This window comes from Drosophila sulfurigaster, chromosome 3 (genome assembly GCF_023558435.1).
Source record: "Drosophila sulfurigaster albostrigata strain 15112-1811.04 chromosome 3, ASM2355843v2, whole genome shotgun sequence".
NCBI lineage: Eukaryota > Metazoa > Arthropoda > Insecta > Diptera > Drosophilidae > Drosophila > Drosophila sulfurigaster.
Window position 1 is genome coordinate 41,503,708 of NC_084883.1, and position 10,424 is coordinate 41,514,131.

At 39.6% G+C, this 10,424-nt stretch overlaps 4 protein-coding genes across 6 annotated transcripts; 2 read left to right on the top strand and 2 right to left on the bottom strand.

Moving 5' to 3' along the window:
• Positions 1-154: 154 nt before the first annotated feature.
• LOC133840844 (mpv17-like protein 2) lies at positions 155-1,588 on the bottom strand. The gene has a single exon (XM_062272967.1). It carries the CDS (start codon positions 1,310-1,312, stop codon positions 440-442), a length of 873 nt encoding a protein of 290 aa, XP_062128951.1. The 5' UTR covers positions 1,313-1,588; the 3' UTR covers positions 155-439.
• A 138-nt stretch (positions 1,589-1,726) lies between these two features.
• On the top strand, positions 1,727-4,290 carry LOC133840842 (GPI mannosyltransferase 3). Of its 3 annotated transcripts, XM_062272965.1 has the most exons (6): positions 1,727-2,062; positions 2,155-2,288; positions 2,520-2,987; positions 3,046-3,627; positions 3,747-3,990; positions 4,081-4,290. In XM_062272965.1, exons 2-6 carry the CDS (start codon positions 2,161-2,163, stop codon positions 4,225-4,227), a joined length of 1,569 nt encoding a protein of 522 aa, XP_062128949.1. In that variant the 5' UTR covers positions 1,727-2,062; positions 2,155-2,160; the 3' UTR covers positions 4,228-4,290. The 3 variants fall into 3 exon arrangements, with proteins under 3 accessions (XP_062128949.1, XP_062128946.1, XP_062128947.1); XM_062272962.1 differs by having other exon boundaries at positions 1,728-2,062; positions 3,747-4,290; XM_062272963.1 differs by lacking the exon at positions 1,727-2,062 and having other exon boundaries at positions 2,129-2,288; positions 3,747-4,290.
• Positions 4,291-5,020: 730 nt separating this feature from the next.
• On the top strand, positions 5,021-8,100 carry LOC133840843 (succinate--CoA ligase [ADP/GDP-forming] subunit alpha, mitochondrial). Its single transcript, XM_062272966.1, has 4 exons — positions 5,021-5,190; positions 5,710-6,158; positions 7,140-7,424; positions 7,492-8,100. The coding sequence occupies exons 1-4, from the start codon at positions 5,154-5,156 to the stop codon at positions 7,705-7,707; spliced, it is 987 nt and encodes a 328-aa protein (XP_062128950.1). The 5' UTR covers positions 5,021-5,153; the 3' UTR covers positions 7,708-8,100.
• A 457-nt stretch (positions 8,101-8,557) lies between these two features.
• LOC133840845 (uncharacterized) lies at positions 8,558-9,487 on the bottom strand. The gene has a single exon (XM_062272968.1). The coding sequence runs from the start codon at positions 9,348-9,350 to the stop codon at positions 8,772-8,774; it is 579 nt and encodes a 192-aa protein (XP_062128952.1). The 5' UTR covers positions 9,351-9,487; the 3' UTR covers positions 8,558-8,771.
• Between the last annotated feature and the right edge of the window lie 937 nt (positions 9,488-10,424).

Here is a 10,424-nt window from a genome sequence, read left to right on the forward strand (position 1 = left end):
TTTTTTTACCAAGCCATTTTGTGCTAGCAACGTGATCAGAATGATGTCATTTACTATCTATATAGTATTTGCTTATGAATTACGAACAGATTTAGGTTAGGAATCATGTAATTAGGCTAAGTAATGGTGTGCGTTAAAATTGAATATTTTACAATCGTTAAATTTGTTTACTTGTACTCTTCAGTTCAGAATATCATGTTTTTAACTAATTATTCATATTATTTACACACATAATAATCACATCGTCAGTGATTTCTTTGGTATAATTTTTGCTAATAGCCTCATTTTAATATATAGTATGTAGTATAATGATATGCATAGATTATTACGCACAAAAGTACGTCGATGACTAACAAATTTTGATGACTTATTTTTTGTTCGATATTATGATTATTATATCACAAACAAAATGTTGATCAAGTGCTATAAAGTTTTAAAGCTAAGTTTCGCTCTTGCTCTTGGTTGCGATCCCAACATTGGTTTCATTTTCCGCTACAGCCAAAGTGCTCCTTTGCGTTTCCTTTGGATTAGTTCCAGAAATGGAGAGTGAAGAATCAAACATTTCATCGATGCCAAAATCGTGCTTCATATATGACATCAGCACATTATAGAGCGCAGTGCAGACATTAACAAAAGCCACACGATATTTGGTTTCCAAATAGCGGAAGTTCACATATTGTGCCGCAGGCCAAAGCAACCAATCCATAAGATAAATGTACGGGAACTTTGAGATTAGTTCGTGATGCGTCTGCTCCAGTGTTCGACGTTCCATATAGCAGATGGTATAGAAGAAGATTAAAATGCAGGCAGGCGACATAAACAGTTGATCGATCAGTATTTTGTTGACAATATTCCGAAATGTGCGATGCGGCATCACACGATCCATCCAATTGTAGACATAATGATGCAGAGGTCCCTGCAACGCTCCCGCCACAAACATGCGAAACATGCGGTCGCCATCGTAGCGATCCTGTTGCCGCAATCCATGACGATATTCGTACTCCTGGGCAATGACATCGCCCACAACCATCAGGAGCCCGGAGCCCAGCACATTAGTGACAAAAAGATACTTTCCAAACATCTTGTTCCATATCAGTTTTGTCCAGCGCACCATAACCAATGATACGTCATTCCTTGTCTCGCCTTTTCCATGGGTGAAACGATGTCTGATTACATCAGACCTGAAACGGATTCGTGGGGATTTTGTGAGCACTGTGAATGTCCGACGAGGAAACTCAATGCGGCGACAGCTGGACTGCAATAGTACTGCTGCTGACCGGCGGCAGCAAAACGTTCTCATCACCGTGGACATGGCTGACTCCTCCTCCGTCACAGGGAAATAATTGAAAAATTGCCGTTATACTCTACGTTGTCTGTTCACGTTATGAATTCGTCTTTGTTGTGCATATCAGCTGACATCGATTAAGGCTCGGCTGCTATCGATAACTCCTTCCCTTTAGTACACTGTTTGCCACATTAATTGAATTAAACATTGAATTTTTATTTGGAGTAGCTAAAACGAAATTTTTTGATTCTAAGCGCAGTGAATCAACTAAAAATACACAAAGCACAATTATATGCATTAGTGCTGACTATCGATAAGATTGATATACGTTACTTACGTCGGCTCTCGATATATTCTGCTTTTAGAACATTGGCTGATAAATTATTAAAAATGAATTAAACATTACATTTTAATATAAAACAGTATAAACGAAATTATAATTTTTTATGCTAGTCCCAGTATAAATAAATTTAACTTTAAACTTCATTTGCGATATACTGTACTAAATATCGAGTACGTTTCACACTGTTGCTGGCTGCCGCTTTATGCAGCCCTGACAACGCCGGCGTCACTTTGCTCTTTGCTTTGCTCTTGAGTTCGCGTTATTTTTAGGCCGCCCAAGTCACTAAATTTTGGTACACAACAACGCCAGCGCGCCAAATGTGTGTTTTGCTGGCTAAAATAGACTAAATTCCATACATAAAAAAAGAACGCATACTTTTCAATTATAAAACACCAAAAAGAATTCTCACGCAGCGCTGCACGTACATTTTGCAGGTTAGAAACGAACAAAAATAAAAAACCATAAAAACAAATATTGAAATGAGTGCATAAATTAATTAGGCGTATCGCCGCTACATTTTTTGTAGGTGACAATGAGGCTGCTTTACGTGTTTGGCTTGATTTTGGCCGTGCGACTCGCATCTGTTTTCATAGTGCAAACGTATTTTGTGCCCGACGAATATTGGCAAAGTTTGGAAGTCGCTCACAAATTAACTTTCGGGTAAGTCAAAGAACAGATAAATAAATTCTAATGCCGATAATTGCACACCCAACTTTCACGCAATAATAGTGATGCAATTGTCTGCAGGGTGCCATTCAAATATTGCGTACTTTGTACATTTGAAAGTCACAATGATCGCACAATTTATTTGTGGAGTTGATAAGTGCAAAAGATGTGCGTTTAACTGCCATGTTTTACAATTATGTATATATATTTTTTATCTCCTTTTAGCTATGGCTACCTGACCTGGGAATGGGTGCAGGGCATACGCAGCTATGTTTATCCCCTGGCCATTGCCGCGATCTATAAAGTTCTCGCTCTCCTCCAACTGGACAGCGTTGAATGGTTGGTGTTGCTGCCACGCCTACTCCAGGCGCTGCTCACCACTTACTCCGACTATCGCTTCTACGTGTGGACGGGCAAGCGAAAGTGGGCCTTGTTTCTCATCCTGGTGCCTTGGTTCTGGTTCTACACGGGTTCACGCACCCTCGCCAACACTCTTGAGGCTTCTTTGATCACCATTGCTTTAAGTTACTTCCCTTGGCATGGTGAGGGCACCGCCTACTTGTGGCCGGCTGCCATCTGTTGCTTCTTGCGCCCCACAGCAGCGGTTATTTGGTTGCCTCTTGCCGTCTATCATCTACGCAAGAGTCGCCTATCGGTTGTGGAGCTAATCTTCAAACGTTTTGTTGCCATAGGGTAAGTGAAGTGGCTTTTATAAAGTCGAAAATGTATCGCTAATCCTTTACTCTTTTAGTTTGCTGGTGGCTGCTGCGGGCATTGCCATTGATACTTATTGGCATGGTCAGCTTATTGTGACGCCTTGGGAATTCCTCAAGTACAACATCTTCAACAACATTGGCAGCTTTTATGGCTCGCATCCTTGGTACTGGTATTTCACCGCTGGCCTTCCCACTGTGCTGGGCATCAACACGTTGCCTTTCGTCTTTGGTCTCGTTCAAACTGTCCGCAAAAGCGAAAAGTTTCCCATCAGCAAGCAGCTGTTGATAACCATTCTAGTGACGTTGGTTGTGCTGAGTACTGTGGAACACAAGGAGCTGCGTTTTGTCTCCTCGCTGCAGCCATTGTGTCTGTATGTTGCCTCCGATGTGCTCTCCCGCTGGAGTTATCGTGCCACACGCACCAAACTCTGGTTGGCTGCGTTGGGCATTTTGCTGCTCAATGCGTTGCCCGCTTGGTATTTCAGCACCATCCATCAGAAGGGTCCCATTGAGCTGATGCCTAAGCTGAGGAACATTGCTCAGGAGTATCGTGACGAGCGCGATCAACGCGCAAATATACTTTTCCTGATGCCCTGCCACTCCACGCCTTATTACAGGTAAGACTCGAGATTCAACTAGATTGCAAATTAAATATTTTTAAGCTTAAATATAGAATAACAATTTTATTGTTAATTTTAATTCTTTGTAACTTATATTATTTGTATCTCTTTCTTAGCCACATCCATGAGAACGTCACCATGCGCTTCCTGACCTGTGAGCCCAACCTTAAGCAGCTGGCGAACTTTAAGGACGAGGCCGATCGCTTCTATGACGCACCTGCTTCCTGGCTGCGCCGTCACATTCCCGTGCATCCGCGCACTGCGTTGCCCTCGCATGTGGTGCTCTTTGATTCACTGGCCGACAAGATCAGCGAGTTCCTCACCAGCTACAAGCTGCTGCACAGCATCGAGCATGCTGAGGTAAACAAGCTGAGCGATTCGCAAGCGCTGCTCAACGAATGGTCATCGGTGTTGGGCACGAATCCACCTAACATCACATCTCTTCTACAGTTTGTGGAATCACGCACTGGCAAGGCAATATTGGTTTATCAGCGTCTGAAATCGGGCGAGGAAAATGCATTCAATCGCCAGGAGTTCCAGGATGCCGAGCCTGTCATTGAGCCAGAAGCCTTGCCAAGCGAAAATCAGTTCAATTAGTTGAAAATACTCAGTTCACTCTCTATGGCATTTTTTACTTAAAAATTCAAAGTTCAAGAAAAATTCAGAAATGCCATTTTATATATTTTTTTTATTTCAAACAGAAGACTTGAAGTAATAATTTAGCCCTCCGTTCAAAGCAAGAGTAAGAAAGAAAAGCAATAAGCAATCAAATGAAATTATCATTATAAATATTATAATATTTGTCTGGCCTTAAGCAGAAGTTTTTAAAACGTTTTCGAAAGTCCAATTGTAAGTGAACACGTTTTTTTGTACTGTGACAGTTTTGATCTATATATTTTGTATTAGGCCAATATGTCTAAATTGAGGCAATATATATATGTAGATATATATATATATATTTTAGAATACATGAGAATACTGTTTAGCTGTCCTTTCTTTAGTGTTGCAAATAAAGGTTCAGTCAATAAGCCAAAAGAAATCAAACATTTTGTTTCAATTTAAATTCGATATTTTTGTCGATATGTGCTTTTTATATTCGATATTTCAGCTGCCGGTATTTGCTCAGGAAATACAACATGCGAAATTCAGCGGGTGAATAAAAAAGTTTCATTGTAGATTTCTAGACATATTATTAAGTGAAAATAGTTAATTTGCATAATTATCATTGATTATTTACTGGCCGCATCACAAATATCGTGAACAGTCCAATCAGAAATCACTTGGAAAGTATAGCGATGGTGAACGCGCCCTCTATTAGCCGCTATCGACACTGCAGCAAAGATAACAGTGCATTGCGGTGTTATCGATAGGGCAATCGATAATTTTCCAGCTCTAGTCGTCTATATTAATTAAACGCGTTTAAACACACAAACGCTGGTCAACTCTTGTCAGGGCAATTTTAATTAATTGCACAGATCTCGCACAAGCGAAAGCAACAACACCAACAACAAAACACACAAATTATGGCTGCTTCAATGAGGGCGCTGCTTAAAGTGCGAGGTGAGCGGAAAAACTATTGCGAAACACATCTAAAAAATACGAAACGATATGTGCGCGAAATTATATAACTTTCATACAATTTGTGGCAGCCACAAAATGAATTGAACAATTCCCACGGCTGCAACAAGTGTCAAGCCGCTGGAAATACATTTTTGTTAATAAGAAAATAATGTTCAACCCTGTGAAAACGACGTGGCTGCACTTTGCAGTACAAATATAGGAGACCGTGATTTTTTTGTACTGGTATGTGTGCTATGATGGAAGAAGAAGCATGCAATTTGATTGGTCGCTGGTGGGTGGGGGAAGGGAAGAGAATGAGTGGACTGACGTTTGGCCATGTTCAAGGTTCACATGTGACCCACAAAACAAACAAAAACAAGTTATGATAATGGAACCAAATTCGCATGGAATCTACAGTGATAACTCTCTTAGCCGGACAGTCATCATTAAGCATTTTTCGTATGCTATCACTACCCGAATTAATTGACATACTGTTTGTATTGTCTTTTTCTCGTTTAGATGGCTTCGCGGCCAGCGTACGTTGTGGATCGCAGTACAACAAGACGCGCGGCAATCTGAAGCTGAACGGCGACTCGCGCGTCATCTGCCAAGGCTTCACCGGCAAGCAGGGCACCTTCCACAGCCAGCAGGCGCTGGAATACGGCACCAAACTGGTCGGTGGCATTTCGCCCAAGAAGGGCGGCACTCAGCATTTGGGTCTGCCCGTCTTTGCCTCTGTCGCGGAAGCCAAAAAGGCCACCGATCCTCATGCCACCGTCATCTATGTGCCACCACCTGGTGCCGCTGCTGCCATTATCGAGGCGCTAGACGCTGAGATTCCATTGATTGTGTGCATCACGGAAGGTGTGCCCCAGCATGACATGGTCAAGGTGAAGCATGCGCTGATTAGCCAAGGCAAATCGCGTCTGGTTGGTCCCAACTGTCCCGGCATCATTGCACCCGAACAGGTTCGTATTTTAATTTTATTTGCAACGGAATTTCATTAGAGAAATTTCCGCTAAGATGACCGCTGTAAGAAGCTATGACTAAATCAGTGGGTGTTATGTTCTTCCATTTCGTGTCATGCCATGAATAACAATTGTGAAGTGTATAACAGAATAATCAGCTGAGATGCGTGAAGACAACAGCAGCAGCAGAAACAGAGATAAGAGCGATAGGTACAAAGTTCATAAAGTGGATCGATCGGTCGGTCGAACGAAATGTTCGCCGGTTGCCGGTTTGCTTTTTAGAGCCGCTATTTGCCGTTGTTTGTTTTACGTTTTATGACCTTTTTATGCACACTGCAGTCTGACTTCGATATGACAAACATGTTGTGCCTTAAGATAATGAGAATTGCGAAATATTTTATCGACTGCTATGATAACTGCTGCTGTTGTTAGATGGTTGCCATATATGAAATTTTGTGGAGAATTGTATTTTTGATTGTTATTAAATAGTTTCAAATTTATTATTCAAACATTAGAACATTTTTAAGAAACGGTGAAGATAATACAAGTATAAACAGAACCTTAAACTCAGCTTATTTTGTGCTTAACTTGACAAACTAAAATGACAATGTCATTGAAAGACATTTGTAAAGCCTATTTCGGAATTAAAATGCCCATTATTTAACATGATTTAAAACACTTTTATAGAGGCTCTCTAATTCTGGTTTTCATTGATATGATTGCAATATTTCTATTAATAAATATCAACATTATTGCTAATATTTACAATTTTTAGAATAAAGAAAATTATAAAGATGGTAGTCACTTTCAATATACTTTAGCTTATAGGGCCACCCGCTGTTCATCTTATCGAAGCTCTACTGATTATTAGTAAAATGTTATTGGCGCTTATCTCACTGTGTATGCTGACGCATAAACCGGTTTCATTATTTATATCTCTAATTTTGATTGTTTTCTTTTCATTTCTGTGTGTATTTACAGTGCAAGATCGGTATTATGCCCGGCCATATTCACAAGCGCGGCAAGATTGGCGTTGTGTCGAGATCTGGCACCCTGACCTATGAGGCCGTGCACCAGACCACCGAGGTCGGCCTTGGCCAGACCCTGTGCGTGGGCATTGGCGGTGATCCGTTCAACGGCACAGATTTCATCGATTGCCTCGAAGTGTTCCTTAAGGATCCCGAAACCAAGGGCATCATTCTCATTGGTGAGATCGGTGGTGTTGCCGAGGAGAAGGCCGCCGATTATCTGACTGAGTTCAATACGGTAAAGTGTATATAGTTTTCTTTAAAACGAATCATAAATAATATACTTCTGTTTCTCAATTTTACAGGGTATCAAGGCCAAGCCTGTGGTGTCCTTCATCGCTGGTGTTTCTGCGCCACCCGGTCGTCGTATGGGTCACGCTGGTGCCATCATCTCTGGTGGTAAGGGCGGTGCCAACGATAAGATCGCTGCCCTGGAGAAGGCTGGCGTTATTGTCACCAGAAGTCCAGCCAAAATGGGCGACGAGCTGTTCAAGGAGATGAAACGCCTGGAGTTAGTTTAGATAAATTGCAATTCAATTGAACAAATACAAATACGTGACAAAAAAACAGACGTATTTAAAAGTGTACGTCACCGAAGAGAATTATGCGAAGCACGAAAAGATTGATTAACTAATTAAGAAGAAAAGTGTCGCTGAAGAATGTGAAGTATACCAACCATAAAACCCATATATGAAATATGTCGAAAAATCCTAAATAAATTATTGTGAAATTCGCTAAAATGAAACGAAACAAAAAACAGCAAGGAACTGAATTCTGTTGTATGCCGTAAAAAATGAATTTACTTTAAGTAACTGCCGTCTGACCACCTGTAACTTATTATTGTTAAAATTAGTTAAAAACAAGAACTCTGCACCGCGCACTAAAAATAATGTTGAAATTCTGCTGTCACGTTATAGGCACCAGCTTTAATTGAAATAAGCATTACACACTTTATTTGCCAAAACACAAAAACTCACACTCGAAATAAATGTTAAAAAAATTAATTAATTTCTATTTTTTATTTAAAACACCAAAGACAAATAAATCGATAACTGAGCAGTTACTGTTAGTTGTGGAGCAAAGCTGGTAGTTGGCTGCATTCTGCAATCGATAGTATCGATAACAGTGCAGTGCACAACCCCAGCTGTTTTCTTTGCTCAGCCTAGTGGCACTTTGCAACACTTGCCCTAGCAAGCGTAAAAGAAAAATTTCTTTGTGCAATTTACAAACATTTCGTGATCCCCGTGAAGCAAACAAACAATACAAAAAGAAAAAAACGCCGCGAGTGCAAAAGACAGCAGCTCCAGCTGCAAATATCAATTAACGCATTGCAAAAGCAAAACTCTTTAACATCCAATTGCAACACACACACCCCGCAAACGGCGCAAATCATCATCCAACCACACACACACAATGCCAGTGTGCAAATTGCTTGCTCTAGCATCGCCAATGGGCAGCAGAACTGAAAATGGTGAGTTGCAAACGCAAAACTATATAAACAAACACACATATGCATATGTACATCTATCACATATAGCCATAGCTAATTTTACTCGTTAATTTTGAAGTTCGTTTTACATACACATTATATTAATGCGGTTGCCGCATCGTAATGAGCCGCATAGGTTGTCTGCATTCTTTGCCTTTGCAACAAACGCGACTCTGCTCGCAGTTGACATCGTCTGCCCGTTGTGCTGCGATTGCCGTAGCTCAACATCAAATCCAAATCCTGCGGTTTACTGGGCACACTGCCAACGGAAACGGAAGCTTCGTTTTTGCTTTTCTCCAATTCCTTGTGCGGCAGAATATCGTACATGATCTTGTAGGTTGTCGTGCAATTCTCGAGCATGTCGGCGGCGAGGGGGAAACGCAGTTGCACCTCACGATTGCGCTTGAAATTGTGCAGCGCCTCGTTGCGTGCCCCGAGATAATAACGCGTCGCATAACCCGCCTCCTCCACACTCCAGGGTTCCGCGAAGTTGTCGCGCACTTCGCTTAGATGCTGTTCGCATGCATTAACGCGTTGCAGCCCTGGTACAATGCAATCGTTCTGTTCTTCGCTGCCCTGGCGTCGTTCTTGCCAGTTGGATAGCAGCACCTCCTTGCCATAGTCCTTGGAGATGTGCTCATCCATATACGAACCGCGCGGCAGATTCGAAAACATATTTCGCTAACCAAGCGACCAAATGAAAAACCCTTATAAAAGAGATACTTGAAAAGTCTACAAAATTAAGAAAAGAAAACTTCTTAACTTTTAACACTGAATACTTTTGGAAAATGACATTATTTCTTGACAACAATTATCAGATAACAATATAAGACACTAGATTTACAAAATGAATATAGTAATTAAACAACTAAAATAAAACACATAAATCGTCTAATATAAAAAATAAAAAAATCGTATAAGGGTAAAGCTTAAAAAGTTTATAAATTAAGGAACAATTTATCACTAACCGAATGTTAAAAGTTTAAAAGTGAGATTTGAAAAGGTTTATAATATAAAAGATACAAACAATAATACAAATATTAGAAACGTATTATAATAAAAATATAAGAAACATATAATAATACAAATATAAGAAACAAATAATAATAAAAATATAAGAAACAAATAATAAAAAATATAATAAGAAAATATAGTACTGTAATAAATAAGAAAATTATAACTTTATAATAATAATACTTTGGAAAGTAACACTTTTCGTTGGGAACTACAACAAATCCAGATATTACATCTGTTGTCAAACTGAATGTCTTAAGATAGAGTGGTATACACATATCTCGTTTTACGGCTGCTTCGCCTTACGTCATTTTTATTTAGCGGCCATACTATAATTGCGTGCAAAATTCACTTTTCTCGCTTAACTGTCACACATAAAATACAAACATAAATGAAAACGAGTTTCGAAAAAAAAGAACAATGTTCTTATCTTAAAGTTTTTTGTTTGTGCATAACAGATTTTATTTAGTAGAGTTTACAACCTATTGGGATTGGATTGTCATGGGATTGCCAATGAGATTCCAAGATTACAAGAGATTCTTGACTAAAAATATTGCCTATGATATCATATATTAAGAATTATAAACAACATTTTTATACAAGATCAAAAATCTCTTTCAAAACTCATTTTTGGATTTAAAAGTTTTTATTAAATGAATTTTTTTCCCAAACATTAACCTTTTTATATATATATATATATAGTAATGTATTAAGTCTAGTATTTTTGTTGTTGTA

Coding starts and splice junctions, on each gene's coding strand:
- LOC133840843 (XM_062272966.1), top strand. CDS start 5,154: ATGGCTGCTTCAATGAGGGCGCTGCTTAAAGTGCGAG. Junction 5,191..5,709: donor GGCGCTGCTTAAAGTGCGAG/GTGAGCGGAAAA, acceptor TTTCTCGTTTAG/ATGGCTTCGCGGCCAGCGTA. Junction 7,425..7,491: donor ATCTGACTGAGTTCAATACG/GTAAAGTGTATA, acceptor TCAATTTTACAG/GGTATCAAGGCCAAGCCTGT.
- LOC133840842 (XM_062272962.1), top strand. CDS start 2,161: ATGAGGCTGCTTTACGTGTTTGGCTTGATTTTGGCCGTGCGACTCGCA. Junction 2,289..2,519: donor GCTCACAAATTAACTTTCGG/GTAAGTCAAAGA, acceptor ATCTCCTTTTAG/CTATGGCTACCTGACCTGGG. Junction 2,988..3,045: donor AAACGTTTTGTTGCCATAGG/GTAAGTGAAGTG, acceptor TTACTCTTTTAG/TTTGCTGGTGGCTGCTGCGG.
- LOC133840845 (XM_062272968.1), bottom strand. CDS start 9,350: ATGTTTTCGAATCTGCCGCGCGGTTCGTATATGGATGAGCACATCTCC.
- LOC133840844 (XM_062272967.1), bottom strand. CDS start 1,312: ATGTCCACGGTGATGAGAACGTTTTGCTGCCGCCGGTCAGCAGCAGTA.